Source organism: Malurus melanocephalus, unplaced genomic scaffold, assembly GCF_030028575.1.
Source record: "Malurus melanocephalus ecotype Western Australia unplaced genomic scaffold, MMel_1.1 scaffold_187, whole genome shotgun sequence".
NCBI classification, from domain to species: Eukaryota; Metazoa; Chordata; class Aves; order Passeriformes; family Maluridae; genus Malurus; species Malurus melanocephalus.
In genome coordinates, this window is record NW_026623419.1 from 541,088 (window position 1) to 564,028 (window position 22,941).

A 22,941-nucleotide genomic window follows, 5' to 3' on the forward strand; every position below is an offset into this window, starting at 1 on the left:
ATATTGCCTTCCAGCTTTCAAGAATGCTCTTGAAAATTTTATTTCGAAAGAACACCAGCTGATCTTACAAATCCCTTATAAATCAAAAGCCCAAGCATCTAATTGTTCCCTTCTAGGTGACTATTCCAGCCTGAAAGCACAGAGGAATGTATGGTTCCTCACCTGAACACTGGAACAAGCGTCACCCGTGGAGCAGAGTTCCATCCAACAGCAGTAGGAACTGGTTTGCAGGAGATGGCTCAGAGGGGGTGGCAACTCATCCCACAGGAAATCGAGGTAGCCATAACCAAGCTTCATGTTAGCAAGCTATCCCAGCACCATTAAGTACGTGACCTTCCTGAGACAGAAGAGTCTGGGACTCTTACCAGCCCTCTTGACTATACATGAGCGTGTGCTGTATGCATGCCCTCCCCCAGCACAGGAATGCATCCCTGCACTTGTGTGCATAGCTGGGTGCTCCATGCATGCCCTTGAACTCCCATTTCATCCCCATGCTTAGGTGCTCCAGTGTGAAACAGATGAGGAGAGTGAACACAGATTTGTGTAGATCTGAAAGGGGACTGTCGGATGGATAGGAAATGTTTTCTTCTGCCTGGAGATCTTAATTAATCCCTTGAGTTGATATTCAGGAACACAATYAGCACAAAACATTACAGGRTTTAGAACTACAAWAAAAATATACTGAAGCAYAAGGAAATGCTTGAAAAATRCATTTTCTGAACATTCATTAAGCARTAAATTTCACTGAGCCTGGAAAGTTAATTTTTTTCATTAGACATGCCCAGGGCAACTTAGGAAATGTCTCGAAAATTGTTCAACTTGAGGCTAAAGCAAGCAGTTTTGCTTGTTGACACGAGCATGCAAGAGGTAAAGTGACAAAGAGAAAGAACACAACAAGCCCAGCTGTCAGCCCTACGAACAGTGTACAGCACCAGAAAGGTCAGTAACATGTTCCAAATCCATTGCATTTCCAGACAATCTTGTCCTACTGAAGCTCTTGCACAAAAACTTTGGCTTCAGGGCCAGCAGATTTTTCAACAGCCTCACAGCTGCTGCTGGGATTCATTTGCTGCCATGTACTTTCTTCCCTCCYTCCCCGCTCCATCCACCCATTGAAAAAACAAGCCACGCTTTCTGTGCAACTGGGATAAGGAAGCATTTCAAYCCCAACATTTAGGAGAGAGGTGTTAACACAAGACCATCTTCTGCACTACTCATGTAAGTGTCTCATGCCAGCAGGCCCCATTCCCAGGGTCTAGTTTAGCTGTGGAGGGTGGGTACAGATCCATTCTTATGAATGTGAGAAAGCAACATCCTCTGCTCCCTGGCATCGTTGTGAAAAGATCCAGGGAACAGAGGCTTGGCTCAATTTATGCAATAGACTGGTGCCTGGAGCTTTTGCTTCTGGGACACCTACAGTAGAGTTCAAACCATGTATTAATTGTTTGKTTTTGATTCAGCCCTGCTGTGAATGTAACAAAACCAGCATGTAGTATCGACCATCTCTACTCCAGAAAGGCATCTGCACTAGCAAAAAAAGCTGGCTGCCCATGGCTCCAGCAATAATGTGCCTGGGAAGGGGGGCTCAAGGGAAGAGGGAACCAGYGTACCAGTCTGCACAATGCAAGCGTAAGTAAAGGAACAATTCCTCACTTCCATAAGCAAAAAAAAGTTTACTTAAAAATTTTGATTAAAACAAAAAAAAAGTTTTGCGTCTCAGAAGTCATTAGCTATAATTCTGGTTATGTATTCCATACTACCTAAAACATGAACGCCCTTTTATTATTTACCACAACCCATACTTTACACAGTCTTAAAACGCYGAGTGTTGATTCTAAGCAACCCTCTCATAAAATACGGAGCAAYTCTGCCAAATTCCATTCCATGCTCTTCATCTGATGGCAAAGTAAAAGAGGAACCACAATTCACTTGCTATCATTCTTTTCCTGCTAACGTTTTATTCAGACTGAGCTTCATTAATAAAGATGAAACTTTGGACTCATGACTGCTCCATGTTTACAAAACATACAGGCTCCTTTACATCTTAGTTAAGCATGAACAATCACTGAACACACAATTTCTAAAAAAATCCTGCATACCAAAATTGCATATTTTGAATTTTTAAAATTCACTAAACAAAATTTCACAGAGTGAACCCTAAAGTCTGTTTGCCAGCAAAGCACAAGCCAACAATGGAAGTTGGGACCATCCAGGAAAAAAGCTGAAGCTGGACCCCAACACACACATCCTTCCTATTAAACAAGCAAATAAATACACATTCATACAGAGTAATGTGCTCTAAAAATGCAGGTGCTTGAATAATTACCCACACATTTTAGCATAAGTTTTGGTTTCTCGAACAGTATTGTGTCACAGTAAGTTTCTGTCTTTCTTTTTGGTGGAACTGGGCAGTGACTTTTTACTGGACACCAGAGAACAACAGCTAACCTGGAACCTGATGATTTTGGCACAAGTCYAAATGTGTTTCTCCACAGAGAAAAAATTACAAAGACAAGGCTGTTTTTTAAAATAATAATAAAAAAAATTAGCAGTATCACTTTTTAATGCCAGGTGTTGAACCAAGGAATGGGACAGACTGCACTGCATTTTTAAAGTAGTATGACTACTGACATACTTGAGAAACATTTTAACACTGTACATTACAACAAACTATTTAATTCATTTCTACACAAGTCAGCAAAAAAGCTAGGTGATCTAACATATATGACAGCTGCAAATATAAAATTCTAGTCACAGTCCAAAGCCAGAACAAAAACTTTTCCAGAACTCCTATTTATAAAAAGGAATGAACATACACACCATGCGTGTATACGCAGGCAAAAATCTTGAGGTTTTACTTATTGCTCTTACACAAGGCTGTGAGCAGGCAAATGTCTGGATCAGAAATTAGGTCAAACATGCATTTCAGCAGGCACAAAAAGTACAGGAAATTGATATTAACAAAACAATGTACTCTGTTACGTAATACAGGATGGTATTCTGCTAATATAACACTTACATCATTAATTCCGGATAAACTCCAGGTCTGCCTGTTGTATAATGTGTTATGCAGTGTGGTATTTTAACCTAATTTCTGAGTCCTCTGCACTCTCCATGTGGAGATGAAGAGGGCCTTTCTTCATCCAGAGAATCCTCGGCCTCAAGAGCTTCAGTCGGGCAGGTATGGCTGGAAGGAGGTAACATTATCACCACGGTGTCACCAGGACCCGCTACTTGACTGCCTCACATTTTTGTGCATTCACTGACAACTCAGATAAACAAATGCAGAAGCAAAATGCACCARTGCTGTTCTCAGAGCATCTTTCACCTATGCCGTATGCTTCTGGTACACCCAGCAATTGCTACAGGATAAGGCAGTAGAGGGTCAAGTCCTGTGTCTGGTCCATTCCTCAAGAGTCTTATGAAAGGCAGGAATTTTGTGAACTGGCTTTCCTTTACACAATAAGCAGCGTAGCATGGATGTCAGTAGAAATCTGGCTACCTACTGGCAACGAGAGACAAGCACGTTCACAAGACACATTTGGGAATACCTGGTGTTCCCTACTGCAACCAAATGAAACATGCTGTGGTGTCCATATTTTACAATACTTGCAAGCCAGGTTCAAGGCATACTGCACATGGGCCTTTGCACAATAAAGGCATTGAGTGTGTTATCTGAAGCCTTTTTTTTTCTGTGCATACATATGACAGTAGCTAAAAATCAGCAAAATGGTTCCTCTCCGCACATGACCAAACACATACCATAGCAACTAAGCACCCTATATTCTATTCTTCAGTTAATGGGAATCAAGGAAGAAAACAGTGGTTTAGGAACAGGGAAGGACAGAAATCCAGCATGAAGTTAGAGGTATGTTCCTGACAGAAGTCTGAACTGAGAATGTTTATTGTGAACCAGCAACTGGATTTTGTGACATAACAAGAAAACCAAGGACAACTATGGGGCCAACTTGGGCACTGCATAGTCCAAACTTTGTTATAATATGGCATTCAGCAATCTCTAAGAATCAGAAAAAGCAGTAGGTAGACAGGAGGACACGCTTTGGAGAGATTATCCTTGTACACACAAAAGAAGCAGTGCAAATCAACAGGTTTTTCTGTCTTAGTAAAGGTCTGCCATGTGCCCCTTGATCCAATCCCTAAATCTCACATTAGTTTCAGCTTTCAGACTTGCCAAACACCCAAATTCACACTGGGCTCTATTTTACTTATGAGCAGCACTACTAAAGCTAGTGGGACTGCTTATAGCAAGGTGCCACTGCAGTGCACGTTCAGGAATTTTGGCTCTTCCCAAGAAGTGAACTGCAAATGACTGGGGTTTCATGGCAGTCACAGGTGRAGGGAGACACTTCCTGTGTTTGTTTTTCAAATCTGTCCTTATGAACATCAATATTAATAAGACTGAAACATGGGAAGAGGCTCTGTTATGCTCACCCGGATGTTCTGACACCAGGAGAGCCACAGCATTTTAGGAGGAGTGTTCCACCCAGTAAAAGGTTAGGCTGGCCTAGGTTCTTCTCCCAGAAATGTCACTGCCTCTTACCAAATGACTGCATACAAGAGTCCTTGTTCTCAATTTCAATGGTGAAGCTTTCTTAGAGCAATACCTCTGTCCTACCACCCATGAGTACACAATTGCATCTCCTAGGAAAAAGGGAGGCAAAATAGGTCTAAATTCTTTAAAAACAACTAAGAAAACCCAACCTCTAGTGAAAGAAAATTAAGAACAATCTGTTATCCTCACACGAGTCCTAGGACTTCTCATGACCCACTTCTTCACTAATAGCTATGACAGCCAGGTCATCAGGAAGTCTGCAGCCAGACTGGAGGTAAAACAGCATGTSCAACATTTACCATGCAAACCCATCCTTCACATAAAGCTGCTTAGGTAGAGCTGTTTTGACTGCATTTTTAGGTATTTCTCCTAGCCCACTTCGCTTCCATCCTCAGAAGCTCCTTCAAACAAAAGATGCTGGATATTACCACTTCCCTGTAGTTAAAGAAATGGGGAAAAAGCAAGCAAAAACCAAACACCAAGGAAGGAAATGATTGCTTGTAAAATGCTTCCTTTTAAAAACTATTGTCAGCTCCCTAACTTGGTTTAAATAATGAGCCATTTAAAACATATAAAACGCTTTACCAGCTAAATGATTTCTGCGTTCTATGARTCTCCCTCCCTCCCCTCATTAAAAACTAATGCACGTGTGGACTGGTACTGAACACCTCGTACAGTTGTGCGCCAGTTCTCATTTAATTCTATGTGGAGCAGTTTTGATTTCAATATACTGTGTTTAAAGAAGAGCCCGTACTGTATACTTCACAGTATAACCAGCTACACAGAGGTCTTTAATCTCGTAACACAATAAAAAAAAAAATCACTGTGAAGTTGCAGTCCCTTTGATAAATGGTTACGGTGACACATGCAGTCCTCCTCAGTGCCACTGCCGCCAGACACGGGACGTGATTTTACCCGCAGGCTGCCGAGAGGCCCGATGCCACCCCTCCGGGGGCTGCAGCCAGGCAGGCACCGCCACCCCGGTGCACAGCGTCCTGCAGTCACTGGGGAAAGCTGCACGCAATTGTCTCGCTCAATCCACCACCACCGACCCGACCCGGCCCACGGGGGAGCACAGCCCCGCCGCCTCAGCCGCAGGAGATCACCGTGAAGCGCTTGGAAATGCACGACATGTTGTGGAGAACGATGCCCAGGAGGAAGACCAGGACGCAGGCCACCAGGATCACAGTGCACACCCCSGACCAGGTGGAGCTTTTCACAGCGCCTCTCCGGTCCGGCTCCTCCGCCCCGGCCTCGGCGGGAAGGCCGCCCTGCAGCGGCTGCTGCTCCGCGGGGATCGTCACCACCGTCAGGGACTTCTGCTGGCTGCCGGGCAGGAGGCGGCAGCCAATGTCTCCCGGCAGCAGCGCCCTCTCCTTGGAGAGAGGCAAGGGCAGCATGTAGCAGCCATTGCTGGGGAGTTTGATGAAGACGGGGGTGTGCTCCGAGGTGTGGGGGATCGCGATGACGGCGATCACCTCGGGGTCATCGGGCAGCTGCGACACGGAGTAGCCCGGAGGCAGCTTGGTGATCCCGCGGCACCAGGGGCAGCGCAGGTCCTTCTGGCTGGTCCTCATCTGCTGCAGGCACACGGAGCAGCACGTGTGCTTGCAGTCCAGCAGCTTGGGCCGCCGGCGGGGGCTGTAATAGTTGAAGCAAATCTGGCACTCCAGCAGCGAGTCCTGGGACAGTGTCTCCATGGTGGGCGGTGCAGGGAAGCACAACAGGCCTTGCGATGAGCCGCACCCTGGCACCCCTAGGGCAAGGGGGAGCAGCCTTCCCACCGCTTCTCCTCAGGGCAGCACTGCCTTCCCAATGCTACTTCTCCTCAGGGCAGCACTCGCCTTCCCAACGCTGCTTCTACTCAGGGCAGCACTCGCCTTCCCACCGCTGCTTCTCCCCAGGGCAGCACCGGGCAGCAGCTACAGAGGGCACGGGAAAACCTCCAGCCTGAAACTTTCAGCACCTGAGACAAACAGAAAAACGTGAATGAACAGGTTACTCACAGGAACTGGTGAGAACAAAAGAGGCCAGCAAAGGGGAATGAAAACTAGCACTGACTTTGTTACCTAGTGCAAGAAACAAATTTGTGATCCTTCACTAGAAAGCATCTTCCCACCAGCTTCACCAAACAGCCCAGTGACAAACCCTCAGGCCAGTCAACAGTACTATCACTAGGTTTCCCTTTTTTTTTTTTTTTTCCCCCAATTTTGCCAGCAATCAAACCCCCATCAACCCATCAGTCCACTACTCACAGTTATATTTATGCCCATAACAGAGGTGGCTGWACAATTCACTAGCCAGGTCCCACAGCAACTACCTCCTGTCATATTTTCAGGACTTTTCAGCCCTTCCTGCACCAAAACAACTGTTTTCATTTAATCCTTTAAACTCTGAGGATTTTTAGCTATTTGGCTCAACCGCCAAGTCTGCATGAAAGGTGGGGGAAAGAAAAAAGTATGTTTAAATGGAAGCATTTCCACAGGCCCTTGAACAAGTGCCTGTGCACGAATGAGCAACCAACCCACTACACTGTAACACCTACATTTGTACATAATGAAAAGGAATGGTACCATTTTCAGTCAAATTAACTGTCTGCCTAGTTACACAAGCAGCTTGTTGAACATGGCCCTCTGAAACCTAAACCTTCTCACTAATGAAAACCTTACCTGAGACAAAAGGTTCTGTTTAGACCCAAAACCAGTGAACACCATGAAGAACAGAAATAAAACAGAATAATAACAGAAATATAATTCACTGAATTAAAAGCAAATTTTTACTAATCTTGTTCTAAACTACTCCTTACTAAGGGATTCCCTTCATACTTCCCATTTTCCCACTTATTACTTGTATCTTTGCAACAAAAAAGGCATCTGTGTTTACTTTCATAGCGTGGTGTTTGATTTTGTTCACTCCAACACAATTAACGTGAAGGGGGGGACAGTTTTACAACACTTTACACTTCCTTCCTTTTTGTGTTTGAAGAAGTATCAGCCTGAATTTGCATCCAGAGAATAAAATAAAGAAAACCCAAAATATTTAAAGGGTGACCTTTGATMTTCTCTTATTGCAATGTTACTGCCAAACTAGAGTTAACACCCAAGGACCACAGCTTTCAGAGGACATCTTCCTTTCTATATAAGAACTTCTTGCTCCTCTCTCTAAATTAGAGCAACTAGGTTGCAACACACTGATCAATGGGTGATGTCAGTAAAACAAATATTGTAGCTTAAGAAGGCAGGCATAGACATGGGGTTTGCAACTCAGGACAGTGCTCTGGATCTCACTGTCCTGTATCTTGCTTCTGGCAGTCACCAGTATTTGAACAGAGAAAACAAACGTCACRTCATCTCTTCAGATGCTGATGACTGAGACCACTGACATTGACAGAATTGGCCCCTGCTGCTGATTTTGTAACAGCAGTGGATTTTGGCTCACAAAACACTTCAACAAACATGCAGTGATAATCCCAACTCAGGAGGGAGCAGGGGTTGGTGTTAAGAAGGCAGGAGCTTCTGAAGTATGTACAATGGCTGCAGAGGGAAATGGCACATGCTTGAGTCCACTAGCACTTTTGGGATGCTTTATCTCAATGTGGCACAGGCCACGGCTGAGAGAGACCCCCACCATCATGAAGCCCATGGGACATCTGCTCCACACCAGGGCTGTGCTACACAAAGGCATCAACAGATAATCTGTGTGCTGAGGAGCTGAGCACTGCTGCAGTAGGGGCTACACATCTGCTGCCTGTGTGCAGGCCACACCGAGGCAAAGGGAAAGAAAATGAGGAGAGGCTTTATCTTCTTTATTCCCTTACCCATTACTATTTCCATATCCCTATGGTACAAGCACACATAAAGGAAGACTACCAAGAAAGGAACTGACATGATAATAGACTAGCATGCAGCTAAGAGAGAAAAATGGAAGAGAGATATCCATGATGCTGAGCAATTTCTGGCTGAAAAAAAAAATATTAAGAGACAAACACCAGAATAGAAATTACTTACAGGAACTCAGGAAGGAATCACTGAAGCCACCAGATCAAATTTTCAGCAACAAGCAGCCCAACAAATTTGCATTTTGCAYAGAAATAGCCATACAAAATATGCAGTTACTCACAGTCCAAGTGAAAGTTGAGCGCAGACATTACAAGACACTACTCTTACCTGGCTTTATCTGCAAATCTATTAAAAAAAACCCACTCACTGGTTTGCAGTATTATTACAGTAAGAATTCCCAATGAAAAGAAATTCAGAAATTAGGGCTTATCATAGAATCATAGCATGGCCTCAAAGATTAACTCATTCCAACCCTACTCCTGACCAGATTGTCAGAGCTCCATCCAGCCTGGTCTTGAACATTTCCAGGGATGGGCATCCACAACTTCTCTCAGCAACCTGTTCCAGTACCTCACCACCCTCACAGTAAAGAATTTTTTCCTAATATCTAATCTAAACCTACTCTCAGTTTAAAACCATTCCTCCGCGTCCCATGACTATTTTGCCCAAGGACAGAGTGGAGGCATTCCTTCTGCAGATGTAAATCAGTATCTCTGCAAGGTTAAGACAGGGCTTATCCACCTGCATGACATAAACTGTTCATACTTTCCCAAAACATCTCAAATAATAGAGGTGTGGATCAGCAGTAATGACCAGTAAGCAGTGGTTAATATGATTTCTTCAGAACTTTACTAAAGACAAGTTAAAGAGTAGCCACAGCCATAACCCCTTGGCCTTTGCTGACATTGCCTTGTTCAAAGGTTGGACATGTAGCTTCACAGGTGCGACTTTATGTCCAACCATACAACCCTCTTTCACTGTGCCACAACTCAGTTTCTGGATAAAAGAAAGTCAAGCCATCACATAGAGTAAGAATTTATTTGAAAAAAAAATTGCAGTATGTAGCTAAGAAGTAGAAATCCATGGGAGCTCTCAGTATTCTTCTACCACTTCACTTTAGTAACTACACCAAGAGGAGGAAATCTCCTCTTGGAGAGGGGACTGAGCTGTTAAGTTTATGTYCAATGCACCCTCATGCCAGCTGAAGGTACTGAGCTGTCACAGGTGAACAGCTCATTCAAAGCTTACTCAGACTTGCCGCTTCTCTGTGCTTCAAGCACAAAGACTGAGAGGCAGCCAGGACTGCACATGAGGGCATGGCTGATGGCAGTATCAGCCCAAACCACTGCTGTGTCATTTGCTCTCATCACACTGTGGCACCCAAGGTGACAAGGGGACTTTGACAGGAAAACAGAGGCGGGGGGAAAAAGCAGAAAGCACTGTCAGGGAATATCCATAGGTCTCTGCAAAACAAATAGCACGTGTATATGTACAGATAGGGGCACACACCCACATGGATGCGGAACAGGGCTGGAGACTATGACAGTGAAACCACACAGACAGAAGCTGCTGCAAGTAGTGACTCTGCCTCACACAAACCTGACAGCAACTGGAAGCTCTTCAGGGCTGAGATTTAACTTGTAACACAAATAAAAACTAACTGGAAATGAAAATCCACAAGCTCCAAAGTTCATGTGTCAGAAAGGTGCAGCAGGAACAAAGAAASCAAGAGAGTGCCATGAAAAGAAGCATCAGGAAACCTCTCTGCCTGCCCTACACTCTCTTTCCCTTACTGTACATGTGCCCAATATCCACAAGGTTGCTGCTGGCCAGCAAGGAGAGGAATTCACAAGCAGTTACAGAAAAGAAGAAACCTGCAAAGCTGATGACCTGTGCAGCAGCCAAGTGGCTGAGAGCATGGCACAAAGGTTCTCCTTGCAGATTTGGGCTGCCCTTGCCTTTGGGCTGCCAGGATTTCTTCAAATTGTGTGACTCAAGAGCAGTAAAGCTCTGAAGAATAAAACAAATATTTCAGCTGTCTGTCAGTCATACTATCTGTTCTGCCAGTACTTTGTTGGAGACCRCAGCAGAGACCCAAGTTCTCTCTGTCTGGGTGAGCAGGAGACAAAGAATGCCACGGCATCAGCTTCCTACCCCCCCAAGAAGCAGAAGGGGGATTTGCTTTTCACTACTGACAGCTTCCCAGCACAATGTGGGATGTGCTGCAGGAAGTGAACAGGTGAAGGCTGCTGTAGCTATGACAGCGACAAGAAGAAAGCACAGGTTTGCTGTGTACACACACCAACTACAAACTGGTCCCCAACTGGGCAGGTCAGAAAAGACAGCTATTTTTGAAACCCARTGCAAAGGAAGATACTGAACATCCATGCCCAGAGCTGTACATRAAGTCAAAGAACACAGTAATTAATGCCAAATCCTTGTCTAGCAAGATGATTTTTTTTTCTATGTATGGATAGCCCCTGTGACATTAAGCACTGGAAACCACAGCCTTGAAGAGGTGCCACCTTCACTGAAGGACTCAGAAATATCTTCACACATACTTCCTAGTAAGTTACTAGGGCCCAAAATTCCATTAACTTGAAAACCCCAAAAATATACTTCAGTGATGCCTGTGGAATCCAATAYAATTCACAGATGATTAAACATCATATAACATTTTGAAAGACTGGCTCTGGGGCATGCTGATGCAGTTAACTGATCACTGAGAGAAAGCCTCAAAAACTTTGCACAGACTTACACAYGGATTTAGGCCATCTACTTGCTGTACAGCAAGGTTATAACAGAAGTTCAGCAAGGCAGTGCATTGACAATACTTCACCTTTACCGAGGAAGGTTCATTATGTAAACTCCCCAAACACATTAACAATTCTTTGGCAGTATTACTGAGTATGTATGATTTATGAAGAAGAAAGAATCATTCATTTCAGGTGCCCTTAGGCTGTAAAGGAGATGGGGTGAGGAGGGAGTGCTGTTCTCAATAGGGGAACTAATTGCAAAATCATGTGCCCACAGACAGGGAAGGAAATGTCTGCTACAGTCACTTCAAACAGATAATGAGGAGGACAGAACATATTTAATATTTCGAAGCATTTCTGCCACAAAAATTCAGCATCTGTGAACATTTTTCACAAAYTCATTTTTGGACAAAGCACACTCAGGCTACTGCACATGTCCAGGACGTACTACCTGATTTCCCCTGAATACCCTTCACTAAATGATCTTACTTATTTTTAGGCTGTTCTGTAGCACTAATTACCATAGTAACTGAGAACAGCACAACGAATAATTAATTTATTCATCACAATACCCTTGTTAAGAGACAAGTATTATCATCATTATATTCTTTCATCATCTAAGAAAAGAAGTGCTGAGAGACGAAGCAGTTGGTCCAAGGTCATGCAAGCACCACCCAGATTGCCTCAAAGATCCTGTACAATTTCATCACAACTCTACTTTTCACCTCATGAGCCACAGGGCAGAGGTGACAGATTCTTTTCTGCAACAAAGCTCAAAAACCTAGCCAGYTTTCCCCACCTCTTCCAGCTGGCAGCATCCCCATGGCATGCCTGGGATCTAGCGGTGGCTTTCATTAAACATACCAGCTTTTTCACAGGTTATGAAAAACACAAGAGCCTATGCTCCATAAGCCAAGCATCTCCATGGGCATAGTTCACCCATCATGSAGATTACAACTGAGAGACTATATGCATTTTGAGGGACATAAAGCTAACAATAAAACAAAGTCACTCCATTCCTCTCTCTAGAACTACCTATTTTCCAGGAACCTTCCTGTAAGCCAGGCAGCTTACACCCACCAGCCTTTCCATTTAATTATTCACAATTGCACAGAAATATTGCAGAGCAAGAGTGTTTTAGCCAAAGCCTTAGCCAGTGCAAGCTGTCGCTGCTCCTTTAGCTTCAGTCCAGCCCTTGCCAAGATAAGCATCAGGAATATACAGTCCCGGGTGYATAAAGCCACAAAAAATAAATCTGAGTGAAACTGTGATATATGAGCCTACAAAATCCTATGAACCAGCACCAGGGGATCCATGCTGATGGAGAGAATCTGCTCTGGATGATCCTGATGGCACAATCGGACAGAATACTGGTTGTCCTGCCACTCAGACAGCTTAGAAATCAGTGGTGGGTCACAAAAAAAGAAGCTCAATTGCAAGGCATCATTCCACAGCATTTACCTTAGAAATTGTCACCAGCCAGCCCTAGGAAGAGGAGACACAGGAAGAAAGGTCACCTACAGGAATGTAACGAGATGTAGACGTTTATGGGTTTGGAGCAAAAACAGATCAGGTGAAAACACCAGYCTCTGGTGTTTAGAGAAAACAGAGAGACTCACATGCTGCTGCGTGCTCCATCTCACATCACCAGCTGTGCTGCTCCCTCCTTTTATCGGCAAACTTTGACACGTCCACATTCCCTGCCTCCAAAGACCTTATTTTGGTCAAATATGACCAGGATAAGCTGCACTTTGTTCCAACAGCAAACACTACTAATCACCTGCAACGTGCCAGGTCAGCAAACATTTCATCGTGCTGAGGCAGAATAGTACAGCTATGGTCATCAGACAGTTTCACATGAGGCACTTTACAAGTGAAAAATATCTGAAATCAAAAAATATGATTTTTTGAAATACACAGAAATATGTCCATTTCAAACAGGCACAGACGAGAGCGGACAGCTTTCCTGCCCACACAACCTCTCAGCAGCCCTCTGTGCAGGTGAKCCTGGAAGCCAGGCAGTGGGAACATAACTCTGGTATGTCTGCAGTTTTTTGACAAGTTCAATTGTCCAGCTGTCCCAGAGCCATGGTTCCCTGAATCTCCTAATCCCCTCCATCCTGGCAGAGCATCCCCCAGGTGCAGCTCAGMCCTGCTGAAATGAGTGTGGTACTTCTCACACTGTTTTAAGTTTCTCTTCCCTCCATCAAGGGTGCACTGGCATGGCGAAAGACCTGACTGTAGTCCTAAAACATACCACGTGAAAATTTTCCAGCACAGGACATAAAAAGGTTCCTTGCATTTTGCAAACAAACAAAATCTCCAGCATTCAAAGCATCCCAAGGGATGCTGCTCATTTCTAAAGCCCACTCTGAGCACAATGCTTGCAAGGCCATTAGCACTTCCTCAGTTCTGTTGGCTGCTCTTAATTATGCCTGAGTCACTTCTAAACCCTAGATCAAGAGGAATTAAAAGCCAGTTTTTTCCACCACCAAGTGAGAGWTGCATTTGCCATTCAAACCCACATCATGAACAATGGCAGTGTAGAAGATGTGGTGTGAGAAGAATTCTACCTCTCAGCCCTGAATAAAAGCAGCACCAGTAGCTATTTATGACCAGGACTTAAGGGGCAAGGGGTAGGCAGTTGGCAAAGACAGATTTAGAAGCTGCTTCCTTAACTTAAAGTGAGGTCACAAGTTAAGTCATTGTGTCCAAAATCCCACAACACACCGATGAGCTACTGGCGCTGAACTCACACTCAGTAACAGCTTTCAAACGCAATGTAACATCCTCTTTCTAAGGGATTTTCACTTATGGCAATGTGACATAATACTGTGGCATTCAAACTGCTGATAGAGGCATGAAGCACCTGATCACTTAAATTACAATTTTTACTCTCCCATTAGAGCTTTATGCTTCATCTGCCATTGACAGAATTTGCCTGATACCTAAATAGAAACTTAATTAAAAGATTCTTCCCTCCCTCCCCCGAGGATCTGTTATTAGACTTACAAAATACACCATCAAAAAAAATTAATTTTAAATAAAGCTCAAACGCAGACTTTTCTCACTGATACAGGTCAGTGGGTGACTGAGTCTATTAAGACACTAGTCTATAATTACAGGAGAGAGTGCTACAGCTCTCCAAGGTCATTGAGTGGATTTCGATAAAAGTAGGACAAAACCTACCTGCCTGTGGGCCCAAAGAGGCAGGAAAGGAATCAATACTCACATGTTCATACACTGYCTATACAATGCAAAAACTGGAAACTCAATTTCACACTTACCTCAGGAAACAAAAGCCCTTCAAATTGTTTAGAGAGTTTTAATTGCTGTGACTGCTCTGTATCTCCAACTCATATCGCCCCCCCACCAGCTGCTTAACATGATTTGTGCTCTCTGTACTCACCCAGCACAGCTTCCCCAGGACATGACTGTGTGACCCACATCACTGAAAGCTACCTTCACATGGCKGCTCTCAAGGCCTGGGATGGCCTGGGGTTTGTTTCCTTTAAGTGCAGAAAGGGGTTGTTTCTTTTTATTCTTCAGAAAAAGTGGAGGGGCAAAGCACAACAGACCTTGGGGAGTCAAAGTAATACATCCTTTTACATTGAAATAGATGGGATTAAGAAATTGGAAAATATTTTATTAAAAGCCCCACAATGACAGATAAGGAAATTCTCTTCTTTCAWAGACCATAATTAGTAGAGTAAGGTCTGAAGATCAGAAAGGCACAGGGAGCATTTTTCATCTTTTAACCTTCCTCCTTCTGCTAATCTGCTAAGTGGGCAGCACAAAGGAGGACAGCCCCGTTTATCAACAGAGAATGTGTAACAGCTGTGCCWACGCCAATCCACCACTTCCAAGAGTTTACCTTCACAAGAGAGTGGAAGATAGCCAACTAATATGCCTCCTCAAGGTCAATGGCTCTGTCATTTCGTAATGCAGACAAATCGTGATYTTCATGAATTTTTGGCCTCTGATAAGCGCTACAGCTACTCCAGGTCACAGCACTGGTCATCCTGGTTTGCAGTTACACCAAAAGGAACTGGAACGGATCCAAAAGCTCCTTTCTTATTGGAAACTAATCATTCACCCTGTAACATTCTGTCAGCTAATAATATTAATACCACCCTCACTTCCTGGATTTTGGGAACAGTCCAACTCTCACAGCAAATATGGATCACAAGCAGAGTTAGATCAAGCCTGAACTGCATAATACTGATGATTTCCTATTTCATGATTTATCTCTCTGTCTTTAYACCAGTAAAATCCTCCGAAGACATATAGCAGGCTATACCAGATAAATAATTACTTCCAATATTTTTCCAAACCACACGTTTCTAGCTATGACTATGAACACTCCACAGGCTCCAGTTCAGACAAGTTATGAAGCACATGACCTGACATWAGCCAGYGAAGTTAATGGGATCACACACGCTYTTGAGGTCAGTTGCACATTTACATACCTAACACATGATCCATCAACACAGAACAAGGTGCCAGCAGCCACAGGCAGATCAAGGTAATCTCCAAGTGCTAACACCTTTGCTTCCCCTACCCTGACAAGGTGTGACCTGAGGAAACACAATCCAACCTTCTCAAAACTGCTGCAACTAAAYAAACTGGTTGTACATCAACTATCCCAACCAGCTCCACGCTGCCACATGAAGCCCCAGAACAATCAGCTAAAACTGCAGATTAGTGGAGACAACAAACTGACACCAGGGAAGGCTCCCAGCTCTCTCCATGTCCACGGACATGGGAATGCCCATGACAGAAACAAGGCTCTGAAGGATGGATTCTAGAAAGAAGCCTAGAACAGAGCGAAAGGATTTACACTGAGTCTCTCCATCATCTGAACCAGCACTGTTTTCAGACAAAAATAGTCTTGCAGCAAAGCAAAGCAGTGCTCTCTCTCAAGGGTGATGATCATAACTCAGGTTAGCTTTACCACAATACTCTCAGGTGGGCTGAGATAAATTACAGCKCTGGGACACTGAGCTCAGAGCTCCTACCCCTTCTGCTGTGGCAGCCATGCTGCAGTGGGGACTGGCAATTGGCTGCTCAAATGCTCAGGCATGTGAAGATAAACTATTCCTGCCCACCTTATGTGAAACCTACTGCTGCCTTCCTTCACAGAGACGATACTCAATTCCAAGAGCCACTCCTACAGTTGCATGAAGTTTATCACACCTGCCAAGCTTTGTCAAGTCGAATCTCATTCTTTACAATGACTTTGAAAGTTTGGAACAAACATCACCCATCCTCGAGTCAAAGTCTGCTGTTGAAACATCCTGGTGTGAAAATACCCTCYATTTGGCAGCACTTAAACTAACAGCTTAGAGCATATTTGCTGTTTGAAGGAGTGCAAATGCTCAGAAAGAACTATGTTACGCCACATTAGAGCAAAACAATCAAAGTGAAGCAAACTGCTTTACACCGCTTAATTTTGTGCCTGGTTCTGCAGTCCTTGCAATGTAACAGAACAAACTCAGGAAAGGAAACTAGCATAAGACTGCTAATGCTCCACATTGTCACAWKCCTGATAGTCTATGGCCACAAAGAKTSCTAGGCTCACRGGAATAYGGACAATCAAGCCAATAATCAGTAAAAAGAAGGCTGCTAGACACACTTTTCTGAAGAAAAGCCTGAAAACATGAACTTCAGACGCCCCAGATCCCAGTTAGGTAGGACCCCTAAACTTCAGTCTCTGATTTGCAGGCCAGTCTTGTGATTCCTGCATGAGAGTTAGAGATAACTAAAGAAATGAAATTTTGAGGTGAACAAATTCATTGGCAGTTTCAGATCAAATTATGCAAATACTTTCTCCTTCGGCAAAAATGGAAATTTCCATTAACACATCAACTCATTTCAACTTCCATTTCAATTTCACTGTTTTCTTTCARAAGAAATTTATAAAAAGGTAATGTAAAGGGCAAAAAAAGCTTTTTGTACTGACTCTGGAATAATTTTTCTTCTGATATGGTCAGCCACTGGGTAAAGCCAGAAGTGTCTCTCACTGCTCTACCGCTAAATGTGGAATGCTTGAGTCTAATGATGAACCATGATTTCCTTTCCTTTCCTTTCCTTTCCTTTCCTTTCCTTTCCTTTCCTTTCCTTTCCTTTCCTTTTCCTTTTCCTTTTCCTTTTCCTTTCCTTTCCTTTCTTTTCCTTTCCTTTCCTTTCCTTACAAAAGCAAATTAGACCCACTCTATCAGCTGTAGTTTCACAGAAGTGTGTTTTCAGTAATTGTTATTCAGCTTTTTTTGGTTGTCATCTTAAAAATTAAATCACAACATGAGGCATTTTCAGCATGCAATTTCACAATGTGTCCAAAAGCTGAAGAGGACTATGTGGTCAATCAGAGTGCTGTTTTTTACAACTGTCTCTTGCAAAGGATGTGAAGGATCTTACAGTGAAAAGCCAGGTGGTTCAAGGATTTCTTAAAAAAAAGGTCACAATCATCCCAGTGTTCTCCAGAACACATCCCAAAGTCATTAATTACTTTTGAAGACTTATATCAGACAAACCTCACCACTTATTTCCAACATGTATTTCACCTTGAATTCTGTGTTCAGTTCTGGTACCCTCGCAACAAGAGGAACATTGAGCTGCTGAAGYGTGTCCAGACAAGGGCAGTAGAGCTGGTGAAGGGTCTGGAACACAAGTCTCATGAGAAGCATCTGAGKGAGCTGGGGYTGTTTAGCCTGGAGAGAAAGWGGCTCACAGGAGACCTTTTCACTCTCTAAAASTGGCTGAAAKGAGGCTGTGGTGAGGTGGGGGTTGGTTTCTTCTCCCAGGTAACAAGTGACAGAACGAGAGGAAATGGCCTCAAGTTACAACAAGGGARGCTCAGATTAGATATTAGGAAAAAATTGTTCACAAAAAGGATTGCCAAGCATTGAAACAAGCTGCCCAGTGAACTGATGGAGTCACTGTGCCTGGAAGTATTTAARAGACATGGAAATCTGGTGCCTGGGGATATGGCTTAATAGTGACAAGGCAATGCTGAGTTAATGGYTGGACTCAATRATCTTAAAGGCTTCTTCCAACCTAAACAACTCCATGAYTCTATTCCATGCAAYAWCACACAGAAGAGCAGTTRGGAACCAAAGACGTGCCTTGGGAACGGCTCACCAAGGAAGGGAAAAAGCAAAAAAGTCCAGTGTTGCACTGGATCTGATTATCTAAGATACAGTGTGAATACACACAGTTTTATGCATCTCTGCAAGTTTGGACCACATTCCACTCAGGTGAGTTCTTTACTTCAGGTCAATTATTTTACCTGTATCTTACAGCAGCACACTGAACATCGGCAATGTCAACGCACACAACCAAACCAATGCCAAAGGCACCACACTGATTTCACGCCCATTTAGATTTTGACCCACAGATGGAAAATCAATGTTAAAAAACAGAATCAAAACTGTCTCTTTTATGCTGCCAGAACAAGTTCTTGGCTAGGAAGAAAAAAAATTTCAGCTCTGCACCAGATCTGCTTTATGACAGAAACTACAACATTCCTTGCTTTCCAGCCAAAAGGTCTTCAGAATTACTTTACTGACTTAATTTTTACTTTTTAGAGTTGAGTCAGTGTTTTCTTTACTTTTGCCTATGTGTCTTCAATGTCAGGTGTCTTTCAATGAAATGATTACTTATTTCGGGGTTTTTTTTGCCAACCACAGAAATATTCCAAACATTTTACTAAAGCAAGACATAAATTTWAAAAAAATGCTTCATATTTTGCCAAATAACAGCTTGGATTGGGAAAATCATTTTCTATTTTTTAAACCACTCCCTCACACTGTGCTCTCTATTTTTTAAGCAGTGAAGCCTCTGCCAGTTTCTTTCATGCCGAGTTTGCAGAACACCTGCCAGAGTGTGTTCTTTGCCAATAAACAGGATCTTTAAGTGCCATGATGATTAAAAAAATAATGCAAAGATCAATACAAATAATTAGTACTATTATTTTTATTACTAACATTCATGCTTCTTTGCTTGAGTTATCCTCTTCTGGAGCAGCTGCCTCTAGAAAAGAGTGAAGAGAGAAGAGCCAGCAGGTGGCACTCCAGAATACAAACCATTAAGCACCAGGGTTCCAAGAACCAAGGAAGCCAGTTCTGCTTGGCTGTCCCACTATCCCTTTAGCACCYTTCAGGAGATTTGGTTAGGATGATCATCTCCACCTCCCCACTCCTAAACAGCAGAGAAAAATGCTGCCAGTCCCAGCCTTTACCTTGGTGCTGGATTGGATGTACCAGCAAGCTGAGATGCACCTCGTGCAGTCATTTCTACAAGTGAATAAGGGGTACCAGCACATCCTAAGCACTGAGCTCATGCATTGCTTGCTCCCTGACTGAGGGGAGAGCGCCCACAGGGCAGGTAGAGCTGCTTTCCCACCTTGAGCATGGAAAGGTGRCAGCATCTTGCTGCCTCCCACCACTCTCCCACACTCCTCCAAACACAGGACACAGATGAAATAGTGCTGGCTTTTACTGCTTTAAGACAGAACCACCCACAAAAAACACATCCCAACAATTAGGAAACCAGTTCCTATGTGTTTATTTTCAGCTGTGCTCTATGCACACGTAACAGGTACAGCACTCACCTGCATGGTCAGGAAGCATCACTACACATACTCGAGGCATGGTGAACATACTCACCCTGCTCTGAGCCTTCTGCCTTGCCCTGACACTTGCACTCCCTCCCACAGCAAAATCAATCACACCAGCACTCCTTCCACTCAAACACTGACTGCCTCTATCCAGATGTCTCACCAGCCATAAGAAATAAACCCACCTCAAAGATGTGACCCGCCTGCTCTTTACATCTCCCATCCAATTCTTAATAGCAATTGCTTCTTTTGTTCCTGCTGAAAACYGTCCCAATCCTTMAATGTTCAAAATTAWATCCTTTAAAACACTGTGCAACTTGGGGGACATRTATTTAGRGAGATAATTAATTGCTTCAATTGACAAAGAATCAATTTTCACATTGTTCTACCCTGAAAAAATTYAGAGTTTAAAAGCACTGAAGGTCATACAACCGGGTGGAAAAAAAAGGCCTGCATTTTTATCAGAAGTCTTTATGAATTACCTAAAAGCTATACAAAYATGGAAAATAACCAGCTCTTTTGTAAAAAGCCAAGTATTTACTTCTGAAACTCTCCTCAAAGGCAAACCTGTACCATAGGATCCATCTGCTCATGCGGAAATAGCAGAAAAGATCTGTCATAAAGTAATTTCCTTTCCTCTCCTGTATATGTCAGTGGATCACTGGCATTTCCCTGCCCCCTCCCTCCAAATTGACCCTAAATATAAACAGACACAAACCAGGAAAAGTTTAAGGTCATATYTGTGGATATGAGCAACAAATAAAACTGAAGTAATATGTCCTTTTTGCAGAATAGGGCCCACRATCAATATCATGACATTGACAGTGCTTAGGAAATTCTTTTATATCTAGAATTCCAAACTCACTTCCTCACAAGCTATAAACATCTTTTTTTCTTGATGGGTCATTAATACCACTCACTGAAAGAGACACAATTCAGCTCAAGGTTTCATACATTATATGCACTGCACACAAGTACACTCAAAACACGTTTTTAGGTTAAGTATCTTTTAAYACACAAAGATGGGCTGATGACATGGAAAAAAGAAAGAGGCAACTTTTGTGCTTACTCTGCCTTCCCAGCTTTTATCCCACTGTGGATCTGGACCATAAAATGCTCACCTAGGGAAAAACAAATCACGAAGCATAACTGTAACCCATACACTGAGCAGCAATGAAGTGTGCAACTGTCTGGTTATTACCATGAAGCACTAGAAGTATTTCCAAGCTCACAAGTCACACAGTTGCTGCTGTTAGAACTTACTCGAATCTCCTGTTTCCATGAATGTCCCTGAACAGATGCATGGATGTTCTCCTCGATATTCCACCTACCTGTTCAGGAAGCAGAACTAAAGTGTGATGAGGCTTCAGTATTCTCCTTGCTCTTAGGTGCAATAAACCTTCATCTCTAATGAACAACCTCTCTCTTGTGAGGACACTGCACTTAGGGTGAACTCTGAGGGGCTTTAAAACTCCCAAGAAGCAAAAAGTARGCAAGTGCATTGTAATACCTGGGTTCAGAAAGGCACCCAAAATTCCCTGGCACCGACTAATCAATAGATATGAAAAGGGTCAATCCCTTTGTAAATTCTGAATTTAAATTTAATGGAGGYGGGGGACCAAAGGGAGAACATCAGAATGAAAGCTTCTTGCTTTGGAGACAATAGTTTTATCCACCTATGTTCTTCTTTTAACTTGATTTTTGCAAATGAGCTCGTATTTTGCAAGCAGACTTTCAGGCTACTCAAAATAAAGAAGGCAGGTGCAAAACACAAGTGCGAGTTATACAACCATAAGAATAAAGGCATAAGACCTTTTTTAAGAGAAAAAGTCATTAAATATTTTCATTCCCKTATGTTGATTGCATAACCGTTCTAGAGAAAGCAGTAAAGGTCACTGAAACGCACAGGCCTTTGCTGATGGAAAAAAATGTTATTGTATATTGTTTAAAATGACACAAAAGAAATGAGCACGAACACTAGAAATGAGACCTTTAAAGGAGTGAAGGGAAAAATTTAAACTCAGCATTATATCCTGGTTTAAAAATGCACAAGTGCATGTTATGGACCACTGTGTTCCTCTTCATTTGACAAAGCAACAGTATCATAATCTTATAAAAGGACAAATTTGTAGATTCTTATAACTTCTTAAATTGTCAGTGCATGATCTTTAATTTTTTTGTTCTTMTTTCATAACCACCCATTGACATAGAAGATGAGTTTCTCCAATGGACCACATAAAGGAGTTTCAGCCAACAGAGGAATCGGCAGCCCAGGAATGTAAACCTGTAACACTGGAAGAAATGAGTCAAGTTCCTCAAAATATGAAGGTTTTATTTCCTCCTCCAAGAGCTACAACTGTAAAGTTCCTGTAGTTGTGGGATCATATTTCCATTGTCCATCACCAAATACTGCCACTTATATTTGGGTCACGSTCACTCTAAACAGAAGTTTGGAGTAAGTATGACCCAATCATGCCACACAATTCTAACTTTTCTTCAAACAACTCCTCACTACTATAAATAGCCATTAACTCACACCTTCTGCATCAGGGATGCAGCTGCATCAGAAGAGACCGGCACACTAAATCAGGACTCCAAGAGGTAAGTCAATGTGTAGGAGTTTTTCCCCTAAACTGCTTTTGAACGTGGGCAAAATATCCTCTTAAAATGCACATTTCCCTACCAAAATGCTTTTTCACTTGTTTACCTTGCCTTTTTACAAAGATGTTCARGAGCACCAGTATGGTAGCATGAATTAATTTATTTTACTCATGAAAATAATTATAAATTATATATGAGTTAAAAAAATGTATCACAGAACCTTTGTAGGTGGACATAAAATTTACTTAAAGCTGTGAAAACCAGCCTGAGTCCAGGTCTGCCAGTGACCACCCCATACGAAGCAGTTCCGCTGAGCTGGGTGAAGCTCCTTTCAGAGCAACTGCTCTCAAGAGCAGATTTGAGCCAATTTGCCCAGGAATCCTTCCAGCAGAGAACAGGTCATTCCACAAGCACTCCTGGTCAAATTCCCAAATACCAACACATGTGACATGCACTGTCTCAGTGGAACAGATTTTCTCGACCTTTAGATAAAGAGGAAGAAGTCTACATCTCAAACACTCAGCAAAAGCTTTCAAAAAAGACAACCACTACATT

At 43.0% G+C, this 22,941-nt stretch overlaps 1 protein-coding gene across 6 annotated transcripts in view; it reads right to left on the reverse strand.

The window, feature by feature from the left end:
- Positions 1 to 1,383: 1,383 nt before the first annotated feature.
- RNF152 (ring finger protein 152) overlaps positions 1,384 to 22,941 on the reverse strand; it is a 79,240-nt gene continuing 57,682 nt past the window's right edge. For 3 of the 6 annotated variants that reach the window (XM_057373121.1, XM_057373119.1, XM_057373120.1), the window contains exon 2: positions 1,384 to 6,539. In XM_057373121.1, coding sequence (XP_057229104.1) covers positions 5,662 to 6,273 — 612 coding nt within the window. In that variant the 5' untranslated portion in view covers positions 6,274 to 6,539 and the 3' untranslated portion in view covers positions 1,384 to 5,661. Of the gene's footprint in view, positions 6,540 to 12,629; positions 12,686 to 12,787; positions 12,917 to 22,941 lie in introns of those variants that run through there. The other 3 variants (XM_057373117.1, XM_057373116.1, XM_057373118.1) reach the window with 3 other exon arrangements.